At 40.8% G+C, this 23647-nt stretch overlaps 1 protein-coding gene across 10 annotated transcripts in view; it reads left to right on the top strand.

Annotated features, from left to right (window-relative positions):
- Positions 1-23647, top strand: part of CALD1 (caldesmon 1) — a 191076-nt gene that overhangs the window by 139345 nt on the left and 28084 nt on the right. For 8 of the 10 annotated variants that reach the window (XM_054061704.1, XM_054061686.1, XM_054061724.1 and 5 more), the window contains 3 exons: positions 19648-19794; positions 21407-22517; positions 23161-23244. In XM_054061704.1, coding sequence (XP_053917679.1) covers positions 19648-19794; positions 21407-22517; positions 23161-23244 — 1342 coding nt within the window. The remainder of the gene's footprint in view (positions 1-19647; positions 19795-21406; positions 22518-23160; positions 23245-23647) is intronic. The other 2 variants (XM_054061770.1, XM_054061759.1) reach the window with 1 other exon arrangement.

Genomic DNA, 23647 nt, shown 5'->3' with positions numbered 1-23647 from the left:
TATCTATATAATGTCAGCCTTCATACATTTGGACTTTCCAATTTTAATTATTTCATAAAATCTATGATTGAGTTTTGGAGCCCAAACTAAGCTGATGTCGTCCCTTTTGGTGTAGGACTGAGCCCTTTATTCTCCCGTTTCATTTTTATTAGTTGCTTTCTTTTTGTGCTGATGTGCAGCACATATTGTTAAAGCCACTTGTTAGAGCCAGAATTTTACAGCATGGAGACTATCCTAATAAGGAAAAAACCCTAGCCCTTTATTGGTGAGGTAAGAGAAATCAGGCAGTGGATAATTTTTTTTGCTGATTGAGAAGGATAAGGTGTGGTTTGGCAGGTATCGTATTGGTTTGGCATTTGCTGACATGGTTCCTCTTTTCTGCAGTTCAAATCCTTTGCAGAGTAGACAGTCAGGGAGGGCTTCCTCCACGCTTGCCTTTGCCTTCCCCTCCCCTCTTCCTTCTCTTTTTCGCAAATGTTCATCGTCGCTGTGAAATCTCACTCTGACACACAAACTGGACGTAGTAATGAGAAGTTTTGGTGAGTCTAATGGTGCCATACTATAATCACCTTTTTAAGGAACGGCAAGCATGTTGGAACACAGTTTTCCATGTGGCTTGTTCTACATCTAAAGCATTTAAACAGTTTGTGAATTTGTCTGAAAAATTACACCTTAGTCCAAATTATCGCGATGCAATTTCTCTCTTCCCAAAAATCCATCGTTGAAGAAAAGTACTAACTACAAGGTTTAGTTGATGCTTTAAATTGCTCAGCTGTTTTTCTTTCAAATAGCTTTGAAATCTCATATTGAATTCCAGAGATAATTAACGAATCCCAGGCTTAAATACAGGCTTCAGATCTTAAGTCAATATAGTTTCTCAGATTTTAAACTGAGTTACAATGAGCAAAATTTCAAGTAAGGACAGAAGCTGGTATTTAAATTCTTTCCTTCCTCAGCCTCTATTTGTCTCTTGGTAACTGAAATATCACACCGAGTACTGGCTCTGCTAATCCACTCTGTGCTGCACCAGGAGACCAAAAGTGGCATAAAGTGTCTGTACCCTTCCCACTTGGTGCTCTGTTCGTTGACTGTAGGTGGAATAACAGTTAACGTAGTCACTAAATGTCGAGTTTTATCCATCACTCACTTATATGTTTTCTTCTGAGTATTGTAAGTTTGATTGTGTTATGAAGCAATTTTTTCCTCTTTCTTTTTCCCTCATCACAGTAATTCTAGAGTACATATCCTGTTATTGTTGAGGTTAGCTTACTGTAGGCAAAGGATGTGAAAGATAAACTTGGATGATAATAAAGCAGAAAAGAAAAATAAACAGCATTAGTAGCAGGGATTGGGCATGCCAGTTTGCATTAAACAAAACATAAAAATGTATCATTGGGAGTAGGATACTCCCAAAAACTTACTGCACAACCAATTTTGGATGGTTTGTAGGGGTTTGGGTTTTTTTGTCTGACGCTTATTCAGATTCTTCTTCCTCAAAGTCAGAATCTCTCTTGAAGATCAGAGACTTGTCTTTCTTTTTTATTTTCCATCAACCACTTTTTCACATACCTTGACTAAGTCACAGTGAAGAAACATTCAGATTCTTGTGAACAAGAGTGGCTCCAGCAGAACCTAGCATACCAGCCGTGGAGGATTAACTCTGCAAGCAATTTTGATTCTGAACTCTGAATCTTTTTCAGATCACTTTTAATCTGTTTTATAATTCTAATTAGGTGGATCTTGTCCTGTTACGGATCCTCCAGGTAGAGGCTGCTATAGTACAGAACAAAAAAAAGACAATTCTTGTTCCAGACAGCTTAAAACCTTATTCACAAAATATCTCCTGACACACTGTGCGTTTCAAAGAACTGAGAAAGCAGCCCCTGTGGAAGCAGTCCATGTGCACTTGTTTTCCCTCCCTCGATACTCTTAAGAAGTGTGGAGGCCTGTCCTAGAGGTGTGTCCTTGAGATCAATGCACTTGCCACTACAGGATGTGAGATTTTGGCTTGTGCTCTGTTTGTCATAGCCAAATTGCCTGCAGATTTTTTAACGCTAAAAATATATTACTTGTTTCTGAATACGAGGTTTTTGGCTTGCCAAATTCCATCTGCAATACGTTCAGCACCGAAGTTGCTTCAGTGTAATTACAGAAGTACCTTCTAACATCACAGCTGTTGCTGTCCTGACACGATCCTTACAACAGGTTTTTGTTGCTTGTTTTTTTTGCTTGCTTTTGGGTTTGTTTTTCTTTTTTATTTTAGTGGCTTGTGTAATTTGGCAGTAAGATCATGGGATGAGTGAGCTTTCTGAGGCTCAATACACTATAAGTTCCAGCATCTATAAATGATGTGGGCCGTCATCACATATTGACATGTCCATGGTAGAACACTATAGTCTCTGTTCATTTTCAGATTGTTCCTGGCTTCACCTCTCCTGTGAGTTATAGTGGCCTTTCCCTTGCCATGTGCTTCCTTTCCCTCTTTATTTTATTCATCCCTTTCAGCTCTCCTGTTACCCTGTTTCATGATATTTTACAAAACCCAAATGAAATGTGTGTTCCAACGATACTTTATTTTCTTGCATACTAATTTCTTCAAAAGTAGCCTTCCATTTTTATCTAGTGTTGACCAGTAGTCTCATGTATTTTGCTTAACAACTATCTTTCCTCTGTGAAGCTGAAGATTTTTAGGATTGCTCTTCTTTCATTAGAGGGAAATCACTGGCCTGGACACTGGGTGTGTACAATGGTGTTGTGCATCTTGGCCTTAGTCATCTGCTCCTCCTGCAACAGGAGTGGTCAGACACATAGTGTCAGCAGTTTTCTTCCTCAGGATTTGAAAAAAGCCCAAAGCCTAACTAGCAGAGGTCACATCTGCTTCCAAAGCTAGATATTTTTTTCCTTTAGTTAGAAAGATAAAGGCTGAGGACTAACTTTCTTATAGTTCTTCTGTTGCATTTGTCATGAAGGATATTTTGAAGGTCTCTGCAAATGCAGTTTTTCTTCAGGGCTTAACCAGTGTGCTAAAAATATGTCTTAAAACCAGAGTAATGCTATCGTGGTATTCCCACCTGTCTTTACCTGAATGGCCACAAAAGCTTTCCAATGAGAGCGTATGCATTAGTGATAATTTGCAGCCCATCCAGTTAAGGACAAGTATCCCTGTCCTGTGCATATGTGAGAGCTGCATTTGGTCCTTTGTCATTTTGGGATAACCATGAGTTTAATTCCTTAATGATTTCCAGGATTCTTCTCTCTTATTCAAACCCAACACCATGTGGAGTGATCAAGTAGGAGACAAAGTCTCACTGGGTACCTCCCGTCCAGTCCTATGCTTATAGTCCCTGAACTTTGAAAGGTGAATGTTCTGTACCGCTGAAATGGTATTTCTTTCTGTTACATTCTCTGTGTCCTAGTTGTTTCTTGTGCCATCCTGCTCTGGCAATACCAATTTTTTATTTCCCCCAAAAGGATATAATTATGTTTTTCACAAAATTACAGCAAGCAGAGATTTTGCTGCTTAGTGCCCAATGTCTGTCTTTCCGTTCCTTCCAGCACTTCTCAAGATGCGTGACTTTATTTCAGTGAGACTCCGAGTCCTGAAAAGGGTGATAAAATTGCAAGTATAGGCAGTAGGGAGGTTCAGACTTGGAAGAATTTAAGGCTCAGGGCTCACGGGTGTGGAGGAAGAAGATGAAGACAATGCCACTAGGTGAGCACTGATGGGTACTGCCTGGCATGTGAAAAGAAATCGGAGAAGGAATAAGAAAAGCTTCTAGGGAGCTGAAATAGAGGACAAAATCAAATTTTCTCTGTAACACAGCAAAGTAAGTAGTGGAGCCTTCCCTGGATCTTCCCAAATCTTTGGTTATTTTGTCTCATACTCAACTTGAGCTGGTAGAAGCATCCGTAGGTACGTCCAAGATCACCTCATTGGCAGAGGATGGCTAGTATTTGAGTTAAGTTTTGTGCCTGTGTTTGTATTAGACCAATAAGTTATTGATGTAGATAATGCCTGTTCTGCTAGCCTTTGGATCCCCCAAATGGGTGATTTTTTTATTGAACATTCCTGTGTGCTAGTCAGGTGGCAACTGAAGCACAAGGGAATTTAAACATCTCATGTAGGAACTTGTAGCAGAAAGGGCCAAACGAAGCTTTCTAAATCCCATATTTAGCATCTTAATTACCAGCATGATAGCTTTAGCTAAAAGCAGGCTTAACTTATTTTTCCAATTTGGAAGGTTACTGATCCTCAGGCCCTTTTGTTATCTCATAGCTGGTAAAGTTTATCTTCTTCAGACAGAGGATTATCATATTCTTATTTACTCAGTAATAATCAATTGAGTTGTAACGTGTTGGACCACACTCTTTGTGAGCAGGAATTCAAATTCTCTTATGCTGGTCTTAATTCTTTATTGTGCCAAATATTCTGCAATTTACATTGCCAAATCCTTGAGTGCCAAATGTTATATTTTTACAAAAATGCATTAGACATATATTTGCTATCTAGGGCTCGGGGTTTGGCCCCTTGGCTTCTCCCAGTGCCTTTCAGTACACATAACTTAAAGTCAATGAGGACTTTCATAAAAGGATGAATATCCCTTGCAGTGGACTTGGTGTGTGTGCATGAATGGTTACTATGGACTGCTCAGAAAAGGACACTTGGATGAACTGTGGCAAGTTTGGATCAAATCTAAGGTCTACTCTTTGGTGTTGTTACTTTTAAGGATTTGTCTGCCATGCAAATGCCTAAATTCCTAAAGCACTCTTTTGTCATGCAGTGCAGGTGAGATAGGAAATATTTTTACTTTGACGCAAGGTGAAGTCCTACAAGAGCCAGTGTTGGAAGGGTTGGCTGACATTCCAGTCAGTTCCATCTACACTGTGGCACAAAAGCCTTCCCATGTGATGTCTTCTACAGTTTCTTTAGGGCCAAAATCTCTCTGGTGTAGAGCTGGTGTTTTTTCATTCAGCTATGCTTTGGACTCATACCTCAGCAAGTTGGCTCTCTGCACCTGTGGAAGTCTGAGAAGCAGATGGGTTTGGCAGCAAGATAAAACCTTGTTTCCCAGTGGTAGGGTGAGGACCCTACATCCCATTTTCCATACTTCCAGGCACTTAAATGTATCTTAGTTCACAAACTGTGCTTCAAAAAGGTGTCAGGCTGTGTTGAGGCATGCTGACCCCAGTGCAAAGCCTGGGGTGCACAAGATCCCTGGGGCTAAACCAGCTTTTCACCCTTTCTTTCCCATTTCCCAGCAGGCACAACTCTTTTTAAAATGTAAACTACTGATTTGAAAGTACTTAGCAACAGAAGACATTTCGCAGAGAAGAGGCAGGCTATCACTTGTTCAGAGAGAGCTCAGAGAAGGATGTCTCTTTGTTTAGTATGCCAGGAAAAAATGGTCTCAGGATAATCAATTCTGCCAGTGGCTTTCACACGCTTTCAGGCACAGTAATGGAAGTCAGCACAGCGCAGCTGTTAGAGACAGGCCTAGAAGGAAGGAGTTCACTTACCTGCAACAAATCCCTTTGGAAGCTGCTGGAAAAGCTCCTGGTAGTTTCAACAGGTTTTGGAGCAGGCATGATGTAGTACAGCCAAAGTGAGAATCTTATCTCCTGCGTGGTTAGCACTAAAAGAAGTATGTTCCTCTGTCTCTTTTTCCATTCCATAAACTGGCATTATATCGTAGTAGTAATAATACTCACAATGTGGAAGTCAGAATAGGCTGCAAGGATTAATTAACATTTGTAAAGCACGTTGAGATCTTTTGATGGAAAGAAGTTAGCAAGTGCCAAGGAATAATATAACAACGAGTGGAAAATTGCAATCAGTCTGCATTCACTTGTGGAATGTAATGGATTATACCAGAAGCTTTAGCTTAAACATTTTTGTGTGTTAGTGTTTAATGATGAATGTTTTGATTCCCTTTTATTTAAAAATGTCTGTTGAATCTGTAAAAAGGCTTTACTTCTTGGTGATGGAAAGTTATCATCTCTTGTCTCCTCTTACCTTTGGAATTAGACTCTTTTGCCTTCACATGTGGTCTGTTCTTCTTAGCTGTATCCCTTTCTTATCATGGCAGCCCTTTGCTATCCTCTCTACCTTGTTGCTTTCCTTCTCTCACTTTCCTTTTACTGTTGGTCTCACTCATCTCTTCTACAGTTCCATCTGCTTTACTTCTTCACCTTTGCTTCCCTGGATTCACCTACTCTTTCTTTTAATGGTATGATTAAATGAAGATAAAAGAAAGTATATATCTTGTTTGGCATCAAAGCGATGTTTTGTGGACTGGTGCTGTAGTCGTGGTGTGCAGAGGGAAGAACAGTCACAAAAAGAAGCAATGCCGTGCTATCCAACAAGGGCACAATCATTGCTATCTGGAAGCAACCCAGAGCTCGCAGGTCCAGCCTGGGTGAGTGCTACCTTACCTCTCCCGCTATCCAGGTGCCAGTGTGGGCGGAGTGCAAGTATATTTTGCCTGTTGGACAAGCTGGAGCTGGGACAAGATCTGAAAGCTTAGGATTTGTATCTGATTAAGTTGAAGCACAGAAGGGGTTGCAGGGAGACTGAGCATTTATGGCAAAGGATCACTATTTGGCAGTGGAAGATTTGCCAAAGATCCAACAGGATCCAAATGGAAACTTGCTATGAAGGTACAACTGGCACTACTACTCAGATCCTTATGTCCAGGCAGAGCTCATCTGTGTGGCAATGCTACAGTATAAAGCATTTTACAACAGCTGTTACAGACTGGCTTCCTATATAGGATAGCTATTCCAGAATGAAATTGAATTATTTTTTTTATTTAAAAAAGCACACCTTAGTAATTGCTGTGATTTGGAAACATTGTGTATTGCAGAAAAGCCCCTTACTCAAGCACACTGCCTCGACGGGGCAGTTTCTCTGCGGCGGGTGTCTCTAACGGCTGCTTATGTCCCATGAGAAGTCCACAGATGTGTGCACTTCTAGGGCAAATTATTTTCTTCCATTTCCTGCTTGTTTATCTGCATATTTTATATGAATAACCCATGACTTGTAGCTAGAGTGTCAGTGAATATACGAAATGAGAGTTTTTGTGAAACTTCAGGGTTCCGTGAAAAGGTTTTTTTAAATTCTTTTTAAAGAACTGTGGCTTTTAGATTTTTATTTCCATTGTGATTTATCAACATTCATGAACTCAAAGTCAGCTTTCCACAGACTTTCTCCAATCATTTACATGAGTAGTTTGGTAGTTTCTTATGAGTAACTTCTCCTGGAATAAGGATCATAGTGGAGTAATGTAAGGGCAAGAGGCGCATCTAAGAGAAAGCTAAGTAAGGATAAAGCCAGAATATTTTATAGTGTTTATGTGGTGTAGCTGCAATGGCTGCATTTCAAACTTCCAGCTGTTTAAATTGTGCAGTGCTGTTACACGATGTCTGCAAATCGTTGTAATGTTAGTGTGCGGTTCAAAGTGCTGTACGTGACCTTGCATATCTGTACAGGCCTGTTTTATGGAAGGGGTTTTTACCTTTCATGAAGGTGAAAGACACATTGGGATTAGGTTTTGGAGAGATGCATGGAATGTATCTGCCCCTAATCCTGTTAGCAAATGACAGGATCTGCACTCGTAATTCCTCCACTGTCTCACTGAAAATGTCTCTTAATCACCTTAGCTGTTGACAGTAGGTTTCTTAAACACCTGAGAAAGAGACAGATGCTTGTCTATGTTAGAAGTGAATAGCCATGAATTTCCCTTGAAACCAAATCTGCACCTGCACTGCATCCATGAGTTGTGTGCATGGGGAATCGGTACTAGAAAACTTTGAGACATCTGATTTTCATTTTTTTTTTCCCATTCACCATATGTTGTAGCACTGAACATATTTGTAATCCTGTATCCCCTTTAATTATTTCAGTTAGCGTAAGGCTTCACAGTCTGCTCTGTTTTGGTGCTTGTTCTGCTCTTAAATTTCAGATGCTTTCCTGTTTGCAGAGTTTATTTCAATGTTTAATCTGTTGTGGTATTTTAAGGTCATGTCCTCCTCTTGCATATTTTGTGTCAGGAAGAGTGGATGAAAAAAGGTTATTCTATGATTATCTGGATGATTATGTGGTAAGATTATTTTTCCAGGCTCCTTGTGTGCAAATACATGCCTTGCACTTTGTTCAAGCAACTCAGACTGTGCTGTATTTCTGAAAGCTGCAGCTGGCATCTTCAGGGACCTGTCTGGCTCTGAGCAATGGTCACTCACTTACAATTACTAATCCCCTGGGAAATACAAAGAGGTTTTGACACTTTATAGAGCCCATACTTATTATTTGAGCAGTGAAAATAGTGGGTTCTGACCATTTGTACGCATTTCAGATCATGTAACATTTCAGGCAAGGTTGAAGGACTTTATCAAGTGATGTGTAGTCTGCGTAATCTTGTAGTTTCCATTCTGTTAGTCAGGGTGGATTTTGGCTTTCCAGACCCTGGACAGCTATGTGAACCTGGCTTGATGCTGGATGTCAACAACAGAGCCCCATACCCAGTCCTGGAGCTTTCAAACCCTGACAGGTGTCTCTCCCTCTTTCCCATCCTCTGAATATTTCTCCATCAACCTTTTCTCCATTCCCCATTTTGTACCCTGCAGGGACAGAAGCTTCTTATCCATTGCTGCTGTCTGTCTCTTCTGTTCCCTGGCTCAGTGACATGTCTTCTTCCAGCCTGTTTCCTACACCTCACTCTGCTTGATCACTGCTTCCACCTTCCTTCTTCCTACCCCACTGATTCTCTGTCTCAGTCTCGTTCAAATCCATATTAAAGTTTAGCCTTAGATCAGTGACTGATGCTACAGTTATGGAGCCATACCTGTAGCCTAGGGGCAGCTGTATTTCAGTGATAGATGAAATCCTTTCAAGGTGGGTCCAGCGCTATTGGTGGGTCTTGTTCCTGATATCAATCAACATGATTCTGTGAACCCTCTTTCCATCAGGATTCACCCATGGTAGAGTCCTGGCCCCTGGTTCCTCATTACACACTGCAAAACCTGTTGGGAAGTGAAGAAAATGCTTGAATGCAAAAAGACATTCTGCTCATAGAGATTTGTCATCTTAGAAAACCAAAGCCATGTTTTATCTCGAATTTCACATCTTGTTTTGTCAGGGTGGATGATGAGTGGGTGTATGCTGGAAGTTTATTGTGAGTAGGATGGGCATGGTGATGGAAGATTAGAGAGCACATGGCTGAGATTGGTTTGGATGTTACTGAATCCAGTGATTCTCTGAGTTAACTTTTTTAGTGTTTGTCCTCACATGATATTCGGTGGAGCAAGTATAAAGTGAAATTGAAGAAGTGTCTTGTGCATGAGACCTATCCTCATGGTCCTGCACTTCCTTTTAAAATACAGTCCTCTTAAAGTTCAGAAATGCTATTAATATTTGTGGAGGGAAAGAAATGTAAGCATCAGTTAGTTGAGAGGCTCTATATTTCCTAATCTGTTGCATTAAACAAGCATTCTAAGCAGGCGACAAGGGTGAAAGTAGAGAAGCAGATGAAATTTAAAGGCTGGAGGCTGAGTTCTCAGGTCAGTGATACATACATGTTTTATAATAATTCAGTTTGTGCTTTCCTGAAATTGTAGCTTTGTCCTTGTTTGCTAATTTAGGAGGATGCAGGATTAAGAGTTGCATTTTGGGAGTCCAAGATGGAGGAACCACAGTTTTGTGCAATAATAGCTCTCTCTTGCATTTAAAGGGAGGTGGTTACATCAGAAATCTTGGCAAAACTCAGACCATTGGTATAGGTATATGGAAAGTGAACAATAGTAATTGAGAATCCTCTTGAAACAGATTATAACTATTGTGCTTGAATGAAAGAAAATACTCCACTTCCTAACAACAACACAATTTCCACTTCAGCCTCTGATGGAAAAAATGTATTGTATATGATTTGTATTTTATTTTTAAATAGAAAGAAGAACTGTTTCTCCTGTTAACTTCTGACATATACATATATAAAATATGTGTACATGTATAAAAATATATATATAAATTACTACTGGGTCATGAAAAATGTTCCTGTGATCCTGTTTAGGTTCTTTCCTATAGAGCTGTAGAGGTCCTCATGTGCTTTTGCTCCATATTCCCCACAGTCTGTTTGATGGTGCATCCATTCCTGCCTACATCTACCTCTGGGTTGTAGTTTATTGACATGACTATGTAGCAGGAGAAAATGGCCTAATATAAAAAATACTCCTCGTACCTGCCTTCCCTCCCTTGCCTTCATTTAATGATCTCTGACAAATACCATAGATGATGACATGAATTTTGAATTTAAAAAGATGTATGGAGGAAATACAGAACTTCATAGCTTAAGCATAACACATCGGAGACATAAGTCTGCCTAAAGGTGCCTGTAAGAAAATGTAGGTTTCATTCCTCAAATCTTTTGCATATTTACTAGTAAGACCGCAATTCTCAATATGCAGGGGAACTTTTTAGTTACATATGCTCATGCATGTCTTCATTTTTAACTCCTTTTGTCTTGAGCATATCTATCAACCATGTCAATGGGAGTTTTATTTGAAAGGAAATATAAAAGTGAAGAAGTTAGATCTTAACTTTGTAAACTTTCAGTAAGCTAGCAATTTGATGTATGAAAGTGACTTGAAAACCATATTGAATATACCGACCCAAAACCACAAGAAAGAATATTTATGTTTTGGCTTTGTAGCAATTGTGGATTGTGTATTTTGAGGCAAATCCTGTAAGTCCTTATTTATGCCTCAACTAGGAAAAATGCCCATTATTCTCAAGTCATATGCCTGAAATATTACTGGGTAAAGCTGTGGCATAAATTGTTTTGGATTTTATATGAAATGAAGCACTAGAAACTGGAGGTGGTGGTAGCAAGCAGAAAGCGATTTGCTGTAGTCAACAAATACCACATCAGCCACAGTGGTGTGCACAACAATTGGGTTTTGCTCCCACTTTTTTAAGTTTGAAAAAGCGAGCTCATTTTGCACATGGTTTTGCATGTTTGTTACCTGCCAGGGAAACAGATTTTTCAGTGAATTGCAATAATTTTCAGGGAAAGCAGTAAAAAAAGTAATAGTAATCAGCTAGAAGACACTTGTGTAATTATTGTTTTTCTGTCCAGTTTGTTGTTTTTTTTTTTAACGTGAAACTTCTAAATTAAAACAAGTTAAATATACTGCACTACTCACTGATAGGTCAATGTCAAACCTATTGTGGATGAAGTAGAACTGAAGAGTGTTACAGACTGCACATATTGAGAGAATTACATACTTTTCCCTGGGATATTTCCAGCAAGTTCTTTTATGTGAATACAATGTATGTTGGGGCAAATTTGACATTGTTTCAGTAGCTGAAGGTTTTTACCGTTCATGTTAGTGGCCTTGTGTGCAATTTATGCTGAGGTACTCAGAGGCGATTTACCAGAGTTATTTGAATGTGGTTGGAGAATCTGCTTGCATTTCATATTATGAAACAGATCATCGGTTTTCAGCCATGAGGAAAAAAAAAAAAAAATCTGGGTGTGTGCATGAGTCATTCTGCCTTTGTGCAGAATGATGCAGTGATGTTACAGACTTACCGTAACTACGGGGCCCACATTTTAGGGCTTGAGTCTAAACCCAAAGCAATAGTGTCATTATGAGCAGAAAATTGCAAAAAATGAGACAAGGCATTAGAAATCCTGGGCAACTAAGCAACTGAAATTTACATTTTCAACAGAAGCAAGTAATTTGGGAAGCTCGGATCTGTTCTAGAAGCTTCAGTGCCATCTTTAGCTATGATAACATAGCTGGCTACTTTTGGCATGAATTACTCGGTAGTCACTGAGTATTATCATTGTCAAACTAGATGTCAAAAATGTGAAAATGAAGAAACCATAAAAAAGAATGTCCACAAGCTCGACCTCTCAGAAAACCTTTTCTTTCCCATACTTAACTTCATGCAAACAAAATAACAATCTTACTGCCAGATCCTTAAGCAATGTAAATGTAAATTCCAGTTCTGGAATTCTCAACATAAGAAGAATATGGAACCGTTGGAAGAGGTCCAGAGGAGGGCTACAAAGATGATCAGAGGGTTGGAGCACCTCCCATATGAGGACAGGCTGAGAAAGTTGGGGTTGTTCAGCCTGGAGAAGAGAAGGCTCCGAAGAGATCTTATAGCGACCTTCCAGTACCTGAAGGGGCTACAGGAAAGCTGGGGAGGGACTGTTCACAAAGGCTTGGAGTGATAGGACTAGGGGGAATGGCTATAAACTGGAGAGGGGCAGATTTAGACTAGACATAAGGAAGAATTTCTTCATGATGAGAGTGGTTAGGCACCGGCATAGGTTGCCCAGGGAAGCTGTGGACGTCCCATCCCTGGAGGTGTTCAAGGCCAGGTTGGATGGGGCCTTGGGCAGCCTGATCTAGTGGGACATGTCCCTGCCCATGGCAGGGAGGTTGGAACTAGATGAACTTTAATATCCCTTCCAACTCAAACTATTCTATGACTCTAATCTAAAGATTTTGTTCAAATGAAAAAAAAAAATTAGTTGTTAATGTACATTGCTTTATCTTTTAGGTATTTTAGATCAAGGTTTAAAGTAAAAAAAGTTTCTAAATGTATGGTGTGAAATTAAGGATGCTGGATCTGACAGAAAGAGCCTTCTCCTAACCCGTTAAATTAGTGCATACCCAACAGAAAAATAATAATCCTTGAAATCTTTGCGGCTTTGGAAAATAAGAAAAAGCATTAGAAAGACACAGTCTGAAAATGTTGCAAGTGAAAAGATTGTACATTGAAAAGTGTGTCAATCTGTTTTTCTCAGAGACCTATGTGTATATCTGTCTAATTTGCTTGCTCAGGGATAGTTCTGGAAAATGTGTGGATGAAAAAAGTAAAAATACTTGTGAGGCAGAGATAAATTACGAGCAGAATGAGAAGGCATATACTTTCTGTAAATGGAGGACTGTAGCATACAAGTCCAGCAGCTTCCACCATATGATCTAGTCTAACTTTCTATACCTAAGAGATAATGGAATTTTACCAAGTTGTGTCTATAATGAGTCCAAGAATTGGTATTTTACTGCAGTATAAATTCCAAAAAGACATCTATCTTAATGTGGAGATACAAGAGATGGATGTTCCATCGTTTCTTGTATCTTTAATCAATCTCACTGTTAAAAACATGTGTTTCGTTTCCAGTTTTAATTTGTCTGGGTTTAATTTATCCACTTGTCTCTCCTTCATTCAATGCGAAAAAAAAAAGACTCATGTCAAATTGAGAATTATGTGAAAAATATGGGGGTTAGTAACAGCATTCATGCACAACATTGAGCTGAGAACTCTGGTGGCATGTCTGCATGTCTCCAGCATAATCCCCTGTTTTCACTCGCTACATCTTTTTTAAATGACCGTTTTGGACTGAAATTCTGCTTGTTTCCTCATAAAAATGAATCTTCTTGAGCAGGTCTGAGCAGAGTGCTGGCAGCTCTCATTGAATTATAGAGGCATGATTAGAAGAAACAGCTTCCCCCACAGCTGCCCCCCAGCATTCACCACAGATTTAGATATGACTTGAGCAAAATACAGCCGACATTTGACACACAGAACTTGACAGAGGCAAAGTCAGCTGGAAACGTGCATTTGCTGTGATTTTTTGAGATCAAGATTAAGCAGTTGTTTATATCCACATTTAGAAGCACGCCTATCATAACACAAATTAAATTAACAATAAAAAAATTAAAAACATATGCAATCATAAATAAAATGGGACTGAATAACAACAGTGACACAAAGAGCAGTCCCTAGTGGGTCTTATAACAGAGTCCATCCTCACTCCACCCATCCTTTCAGGAAAAGCCTGGGTAAACAGAAAGGTTTTCTAAAAGCACAAAAGGCCAAAACCCGCAGCTTCTATAGACTGAGGCTGCCAGTGAAATTTGTCATTAAGGACATTTTATTGACGTCCTCTATCTGTCCTCGATTTGGAGACATAGAAGTCAATAGTTGTCACTTCAACTGCTGTGGTGTTAGGCAATGAAGAGTGAAGGTCTTAGAAGTGAGTCAGGTTGCAAATGGAGGTGCAGCAGTTTGATACAGAATGAATGATCTCATTTCTTGGGTGGACCACAGACAAAATTGATCTGTAATAAATGTAAAGCCTACTAGATTATCAACCTGTGTGGGAAAGAGTTACTAAATAGCTACACTTGCATCTAATTGAGGTACATGTTGGGAGGGCAATGCTTGAATGCAAGGTGGTTTTGCAGGCTGGAGAAAGAGAAGACAGATTGGCATTGGGATGAGTCATGGGAGAACAAAGAGGCAAACCTGGGTTGCCAGTATAAGTTAGACATCTGTTCTTAAAGGCTTTTTTCTGTTTGGTAATTTTTCACATATTTCTGACACACATGAGACAGAGTCAAATCTCAGAGACACAGCTCTTCTTTCTCCCTGCCTGGTCTAGAATGGAGTCATGTGATCCAGCTTAAATTAGGCATTGTTGAAGAAGCAGGCATTGAAAAAGAATTTAGATTCATCAGGCTTAGCTTACAACTCATTGAGGGCAAGAAGCGTTTAAGTTTTTCTTTAATCAGAATGCACACTGTTTAGAGAAGGGACCAGATTTCCCCCTGTCTTTATAAAATGCCTACTGCAGCAAGGCCCAAGCTTGATCAGGAAATTTCAGTGCTGTTATAATTCAACCAATAATAATAAAGTAGTAGCACTGGGCAAGAAACCCTAAAACCAAAGTGCCCTAGATAATGTTTGAACCAATTTGCGGTTTCAAGTGGAAACCAGTTGAAGCTGGACTGTATGTAATGGTTTTAGCCGCATAATCATCCTAGCTATTACCATAACTTTATATAAATTCAGTGCTCAACCTAAAATAGAGAGGGTGCTGAGTCTCTATGAAGAAGATGACCTCACCACCTACACTCCCAATCCAGCAGGGTTATTTTCCACTCTAGGCTGTAGAGTCTCACCATTCAGTTTGAGGGTAATGTTTTAGACTTATTCAAACAATCAGATTGGCTATCGATTTTGGGATTTAAGTCATAGTATCATAGTATAGTTGAGTTGAAAGGGACCTTAAAGATCACCTAGTTCCAATCCCCCTGCTGTGGGCAGGGACATCCCACTAAATCAGGCTGCCCAAGGCCCCATCCCACCTGACCTTGAACACCTCCAGGGATGGGGCATCCACAACCTCCCTGGGCAGCCTGTGCCAGTGCCTCACCACTCTCATGGTGAAGAAATTCTTCCTAATGTCCAGTCTAAATCTGCCCCTCTCCAGTTTATACCAATTCCCCCTGGTCCTATGCCCACAAGTCTTTACAAATAGCCCCTCTCCAGCTTTCCTGTAGCCCCTTCAGGTACTGGAAGGTCGCTATAAGATCTGCTCTGAGCCTTCTCTTCTCCAGGCTGAATAACCCCAACTCTCTCAGCCTGTCCTCGTAGGGAAGGTGCTCCATCTCTCCGATCATCTTTGTAGCCCTTCTCTGGACCCATTCCAACAGCTCCATATCTTTCTTACGTTGATGATTCCAGAACTGGATACAGTATTCCATATGAGGTCTCACAAGAGTGGAATAGAGGGGCAGAATCACTTCCCTTGACCTGCTGGCCATACTTCTTTTGATGCAGCCCAGAATACAGTTGGCCTTCTGGGCTGTGAGCGGACATCACTGGCTCATGTTGAGCTTCTCATTGACCAACACCCACAAGTCCTTCTCTGCAGAGCTGCTCTCAAGCACTTCCTCCCTCATTGTGTACTGAAAACAGGGATTTCCCCGAACCCAGTGCAGGACCTTGCACCTGGCCTTGTTGAACCTCATAAGGTTCTCACAGGCCCACTTCTCCAGCCTGTCCAGGTCTCTCTGTATGACATCCTGTCCTTCTGGTGTGGCAACTGCACCCCTCAGCTTGGTGTCATCTGCAAACTTGCTGAGGGTGCACTCAATCTCACTGTCAATATAATTGATAAAGATATAGAACAGCATCGGTCCCAGTACAGATCCCTGAGGGACACCACTTGTCATGAATCTCCATCTGGACTTTGAGCCATTGACAACTACTCTCTGAATGTGACTATCCAACCAGTTTCTTATCCACCTTACCGTCCACCCATCAAATCCATAACTCTCCTATTTAGAGAGAAGGATTTCTCTCTTGAATATCTTGAATGTCTCTCGACTTTAGAGAGAAGTCTTGGACATATAAATCTGTCCCCCCCACTCAATTAGACGGAACATATATTGTTATCTGTTATCCCTACCTAGCACAGTGGGAAGTGTCCCCTCACATAGATGAGATGTTGTCTCCTGTACTACAGGTATTCTGTGTAGGAAGTATGAGAGACTCAGCATCAATGCTTTAACGGAACAACTTAGCCAACATGGCTTTTTCTCATGTCAGAGAAGTTACATGGCTTTTTCTCATGTCAGAAGCATAGAGCCAGCTACAGGATAAGTGGGCAGAACTCTGTTTTGCTTTTTTTTTTTCTTCTTTTTAGTTGACAGACTGAGAACGTGTTATCTTTGGTAACAAGATGTAGATAATTTTCAAGTCACCATCTTTCAATCTAACTCTTTAATAAGAGGCTTCGCATGTCAGAAGGTTTGGAAGATCACACTGTACCATGCTCTCATTGCCTGAGGTAGCTGGAACAGCTAACTGTAGAGGGAGATTTGCCTGCAAAGACTTTGAACTGTTATGGGGAAGGTGACAAATGGATGTAAGGTTAGTTTAATTTAGTTGTGGAGTGTGTGTGCATGCTGGGCGGCAATGCGGTTCTCCAAGGGTGGAGAAACAACACATGCCAGCATGGATCATGAAATTTTGATCTGTCTGATATATAGAGCTGAAATATGGGAGTCATACTTTTTATTATTTGTTTACTCTTGGTCTAAAGAATGTAAAAACTTGTCAGCAAGTGGAAAATAAGCTCTGAAGAGCTCCCAGATTAACTTTGCTTACGATGGGTAGCCAGGGAGAGCTGTAACACTGGGACACTAAGGGTCAGTCTTCCCATTCCCAGTGGAGGGTGCATGAATTCACATGTCTGCCTGTGGTTTACTTTCTATGTGAAATTTTTTTGACGTCCTAGTCAGCAGAGGAGGAGGAGGCTATTTAGATAAACAAGGAGAACGGAGTGATGTGCCAGCTGAGTTAGAGTGAATGAGCTCAGTGCATGAGAACTGAGAGAACAATGAGATGAACACTGCAGTCAGAAGATTGTATTTTTCATGGGTATAGGTGTCATTTGCTTAACTTCCACCATCTTTATTCCTATGACTGAATTTCTCATGGAAAATCAATGGCAGTTAAGGTGACTATGCGGAATCTTTTCATAAATGATCCTGCTGTCAGTTTGCTAACAGTGTAGTCATTAGCCCATTAATTACCAAAGCCAATCTGAGGCTTCATTTTCACCCTTCTCGACTGTCAGTTTGTAGTGGCTAGACAGGTCTACTCTGACAAAGCTTGTGTTTCCATGGCAAGCAGAACTTTCTGTAGAAGTATGGTCTGGGAAGTAGTGTTAACACAATGAAGAAAATGTGATACAGATCTACAAAATACTGTTGGTTGTTGATAAGACTATTTACAGATTACTGGGGATGTTTCATGCACCCATGCTGGAGAACAGAAATGAATACTTAACGTGATCTTTCTGGGTGGAGCCCACATCCCAAGGTGTCCTTGCTTGCTGTAGGAAACCACAGTGATATGCAATGAGGCAGTGGATATACTTAAAAGGATATATAGAGAGAATATCAGCTTTCTTAATGGATGATCTATGTGATAAGTGTCCAAGGACAGGAAGTACATAGCTGTTTTCATTTGACTGATTTAATGGGTACCATTTAGTGGGAATTGTTTGCTTAGGGTATTTTTTCCTTTCCTTTTTTAGCTTTATGACCAACTGATGATTTTAAGATGGCATTTTGAAGAGGGTTTTAAAAGCAGTTACTCTCCTTGCTGTGTAGGAGTGTTTTGAGTGGGTACAGAAAGTAGGATAAACTACTTCATCCTCCTCACTGCAAAGACAAATCCTCAGGCTATAGGCCCTGGGAATTGACTCAGTCATAGTCATTATCCAGCTGTCACAAGCTAAGAACAGCATGCCCCCTCCTGTGTCCTGACATTTGGAGTTCAGAGCTAGAAAGATCATAGGCTTCTTGAAGACAGAACGTCTTTCTAACAAGTGGGCTTTCTGTAGTCAGTTTGCTAATGCAGTTTTATTCCAGAGAGAGTCTCTTCTTCAAATTGAAGATCCCATTGGTTTATTACTATATTCATAAGCTTTCTGTTCTAGACCTAAACTAAATGCTGATTCTATTTAAGTTGCTTACAAATGGCAGGAATTATTTTTCCTTGCCTACACCGTGTTACCTCTGGTGCTTTTAATTTATCTCCTTCCTTTTTTCCTCTTCCCTTTGATCCTTTATGGCTGTGCTGCTCATGGACTTCGCCCTCTTTGAGGGGAGCTCTTTCTACAAAGAAAATGTTGCAAGGTCATGAAGTAGAGTATGAAATTAGCAAATCAAATCCTTCATCCTCACCTCTGAGGCTGAGAAAAGCTGCTGAGAGAGTCTGGGACCCAAAGAGTCCAATTCACAACTGAAAATGTTTCAGTTTCTTTTCATGTTAAAATATTCCTTGAAATACAAACTTTAACTGTGCTTGTTTTTATTTAGTGCAAAGCTATTTTTTTACTGTGTGCATTGCTGTGCAGATAACTTAAGTGTGCAACTACATAAGGAAGTGTGATTTCTTAACCAATATGTATCAGACCATTGCTGGAAGCAAAGTAAATGAACGTCATGAGTGGGTCTGGCATATTAGCTTCCTATTTCACTTTCCCTGCATTAAAAGATAACAGGAATGCAGGGCTTTCCCTTTATCTCACACAGTAATAATGGACCTCAGCAAAGATTTGAATGGGCTGCAGGATTATTAGGATTGTAATGTCTTGCTTTCCTTTTCAAGTAGGATGAAACTAAATGTAATCATCTGTTGGGTTAGATGAACACAATGGGTTCTCAGCAGTAGGCTTTCATCACAGTGGCGATCTTGTATGATTTGGCCTGGCAGGGCTCTGTGCTCACAAAAATTTTGTAGGTGTCAGATGTTTGGCACTCAGAACTGAGCACTGAGAATCACTGTCATATTTGTGTCTCCTTGCTTTCTAGTCTTCTAATTTTAGAATACTGTCATTGTTTTAAATATGTAATATTTAGAGAAGGCTAATAAAAAGCTGCTGGGCTAAGTCCAGTTTCAATTACATGGGCTTGGAGAAATGGTCTGCTCAAACACTGTTGTATGCATTCTGGCAGGATCATGGTGCAATCTAGTAGGATGTTTGTTCAACTGTGGAGCTGAGCTTCTATGGTCTTTTTCTAGAAGCAAACTGATAACGTAGTGTGGTTGCTGCCTTTGCTATGACTACTATGTCACATTTACTTCTGAAGAATTAAATAAAAAAACAAGCTTTGAAACTATGCATATCAATTTAACAGCTTATTTTCTGATGAGCATATCGAGCAGTCACTGCAGCCCTGCTTACTGTGGTCTAATCAGATAATAATTTTTCAGTCATAGTGTCCTATAAGCTATAGCCCACTTTTATTCCTATCTCTAATGCTCTGTTGCAGGCTGTCCTATCAGAGAAATGATGATGATGAGGAAGAAGCTGCCAGAGAACGTCGCCGACGGGCTCGACAGGAGAGGCTGCGGCAAAAGGAAGAAGGAGATCTATCAGGAGACGTAATGGAGAAATCAGAAGTTAATGCCCAAAACAGGTAAATGTCTGATGTTGTTTACTAACAAGTTAACAGTAATTTTTGTTCAGAGTAGTGAAGTATCTTGAAGAGAACTGTGTTGCTACTTAAATTTTAAGCACCAGATTTGGCCATCCTTCCTCTGAAGAGAGTCTAACTGTGAGGAATGGCACTGGCTGTGTCTACGCATTGGGGTGGGAATGTCACTAAAGCTGGGCTTGAGGCTATGTTCATGACCCATTCCCAGGGTGTCTTTAGGGCCATCTGTAGGGTAACTCAGCTGGATCTCATGAAGGGAAATATCTCTAATACATCCCCTTGTCGTATTCCCCCAGGCACAACTGACTCTGGCCTCACAAACTTCCACATAGTTTGTCCTCTTTACAGGGGCCATGGTGTCATGGCGGGCACCTAGACCTCAAGCTGAAACATGCCTGCAAGGCACTGGGTGTGAGGACTAGACCTCAGCGTCAAGGTTGTAGAGCTATAAATGGCAGATAAGCTTATGTTGTGAGGTGCCACTTATCAGAAGATGAACGGGCAGAGCTGGCCTTCCAATCTGTCCACCATTTATTGTTTCTCATACTCACAAATAATATATCCAGATTTCCAGTATCCATAATATAATATAAGAGGTCAGAAATAAACATTTTGGTATCAGGCTTACACATAATCAGTAGAAGTTCCCAAACTAACCTGATCGCCTTCTATGACAAAGTGACTCGACTACTGGATGAGGGAAAGGCTGTGGATGTAGTCTTCTTGGACTTCAGTAAAGCCTTTGACACAGTTTCTCACAGCATTCTGCTTCAGAAACTGTCAGCCTCTGGCCTGGACAGGCACACACTCTCCTGGGTTGAAAACTGGATAGCCAGGCCCAGAGAGTGGTGGTCAATGGAGTTAACTCCAGCTGGAGACCTGTTACAAGTGGGGTTCCCCAGGGCTCAGTACGGGTCCAGCCCTGTTCAATATCTTTATCAATGACCTGGATGAAGGCATTGAGTGCACCCTCAGCAAGTTTGCGGATGACACTAAGCTGGGGGGAAGCATGGATCTGCCGGAGGGTAGGGAGGTTCTGCAAAGGGATTTGGACAGGCTGGACCGCTGGGCTGAAACCAATGGCGTGAGGTTTAACAAGGCCAAATGCTGGATCCTGCACTTGGGGCACAACAACCCTATGTAGTGCAACAGACTAGGAGAAGTCTGGCTAGAAAGCTGCCTGGAGGAGAAGGGCCTTAAAGCAAGGTAAGGTTTTCCAAGTATTCTGCTGTAAAGTGCAGAGAGAGAGGATGAATTTTTCATGATTGTCCATATTCCAGCTGTTCCAAGCATCAGGGACCAGTCCAGCACTTACTGAAGTCAGTAAGACTCTTGGGGACTTCAGTGGCTGCTAAAGCTTGCCTAGTAGTGAAACTTTCCAGGCTCTGACATTGTGAAACACCACATTCCTAAACATGCAGATATGCCAAAATTAATCTCTGGAACCATTCTGCTAAAATTTTGAAGTATGCAACCTGTTGTGTTTTCAAACCATGAAATGATGTTACAGAAAGCTTTTTTTTCCTAGAAGCAGCTAAGTGCATACATTGTTAGAAAGGTTTTTTCTTAATGCAGAATTGTCACTTTTATGTAGCGTGGCAGAAGAGGAAACCAAGCGTACTACAACCACAAGGGGAACAGATGAAGAAGCTGCATTGTTGGAGAGACTGGCAAGACGGGAGGAGAGACGCCAAAAACGTCTACAGGAAGCTCTGGAACGTCAAAAGGAATTTGACCCCACGATCACAGATGGGAGCTTGTCACTGCCCAGCAGGAGAGAAGTAAATAATGTGGAAGAAAACGAGACCACAGGGAAAGAGGAAAAGGCTGAAATACGCCGAGGACGCTATGAGGCTGAGGAAACTGAAACGGTTACCAAATCATACCAAAGGAACAACTGGAGGCAAGATGGGGAAGAAGAGGAAAAAAAAGAAGGAAAAGACAAGGAGGATGTACCAGAGGAGAAACCAAAGGAGGTCCCAATAGAGGAAAATCAGGTAGATGTGACAGCAGAAAAATCCACAGATAAAGAAGAGGTAGTAGAAACAAAAAATGTAGCTATAAATGCTGACGAACACAAAGCGGTGAATGATACAAATGCTGTGCTGGAAGGGGAGCAGAGTATAACTGATGCTGTAGCTGAAGAGAAAGTTAGAGATGAGCAAAAGGCTGAGGAAGAAAGGAAGAAGGCAGAAGAAAGGGAGAAACTTGAGGCAGAAGAAAAGGAGAGGTTAAAAGCAGAGGAAGAAAAGAGGGCAGCTGAGGATAAACAGAAAGCAGAGGAGGAAAAAAGGGCAGCTGAGGAAAGAGAGAGGGCTAAGGCAGAAGAGGAAAAGAGGGCAGCTGAGGAAAGAGAGAGGGCTAAGGCAGAAGAGGAGAAGAGAGCAGCTGAGGAAAGAGAGAGGGCTAAGGCAGAAGAAGAGAAGAGGGCAGCTGAGGAAAGAGAGAGGGCTAAGGCAGAAGAGGAAAAGAGGGCAGCTGAGGAAAGAGAGAGGGCTAAGGCAGAAGAGGAGAAGAGGGCAGCTGAGGAAAGAGAGAGGGCTAAGGCAGAAGAGGAAAAGAGGGCAGCTGAGGAAAAAGCTAAGCTAGAAGCAGAGAAATTAAAGGAAACACAAAAGGTGGAAGAAAAGAAAATAGAAGATAAACAGGTAAAAGAGAAGAAATTACAAGAGGAAAAACCTCAAGCAGCTTTCCTCAGAAAACAGGTACAGTAAACATTTTGCACCAAAATAAGACACCTGTGGTTTGTGAGAAATGTAATGCAAGGAAAAAAAAAATATTTAATTGGAATTTCCTCACAGATCTATTCCTGCATTGAAATGACTAATCCTCATGCTCTCTTTCTTGCTCTCTCTTTTTAAAAATAAAGCTCCTTACTTCTGCTTACCAATAATGCAATGCACTCCACGCCGACCTCACTCCATTGTTCAAAGAAATCCTTGCATGTTCAGACTTCTGCATGTTTTTTCACTGCCTTTTTTCCTCAGCTGCTGTAAACTGGCCCAATGTAGTAGCACATTAGGTAGAGGCAGACACAACTTGGCACAAAATATCATGAGCACCTGGTAAACTGTGTGGGAAAACGTTTGTGTTAAACACCATCACAAGAGAGAGCTTTCTGCTGGGATGTGTGAGCATGATGCCATGCAAGGGAGAAAGGCCTGATGGGGGGAATGGGAGCATTTGGATTGGGTTAAAGGAGCACATGGAGACATGAGCACAGCAGCGTATGATGGAGATGTGGCTGCACACAGTATTGGTACACGAACACAGTGGAGAAACAAAAGTGCAAGCAGATGTGATGTTTTCATTTTTTTAAAAAAAACTATTAAAAACCCAAAACCAAAGGGGGAAGAAAAAGAGGTTAAAGTGGAAGCTAAAAAGGAAAAGTTACCAGATGAGAAGCTCCAACCTACCTCCAAAAAAGATCAGGTAACTTGTAAATCATTGATTTAGATGTTGCGGGGAAACTTGAGATAAGAAAATAAATAAGGGGCCTGTAGCTGAAAGTTGCTTGTTCAGCAAAGTACTTAAGCACATGCTTCACTTCAAGAACATGGGTAATCCTGATGAAATAAATACAGACGAAGCTACTTAGTTGCTTAAAAGGAAGTAAATGCTTAAGTATTTTGTTCTTTTGGGGCTTTAGAACCAAGTCCTGTTTGTCTTAGGACAAATATTTCAGGAAACTCAGTTTGGTCATTAATGCAAGGATGGTTGGCGCCCTAGGGATGAATTTTTCAGGACTGTATCAACTAATCATCCTTCGCTGGTTTCCTCTCACTTTACTGTGAACTTTTTCTCTATGACTGAGACCTACTCTTATAATAATAAT

Source organism: Cuculus canorus, chromosome 1, assembly GCF_017976375.1.
Source record: "Cuculus canorus isolate bCucCan1 chromosome 1, bCucCan1.pri, whole genome shotgun sequence".
NCBI lineage: Eukaryota > Metazoa > Chordata > Aves > Cuculiformes > Cuculidae > Cuculus > Cuculus canorus.
The sequence above is the reverse complement of the archived record's forward strand: the minus strand, read 5'-3'. Positions and strand labels throughout refer to the sequence as shown.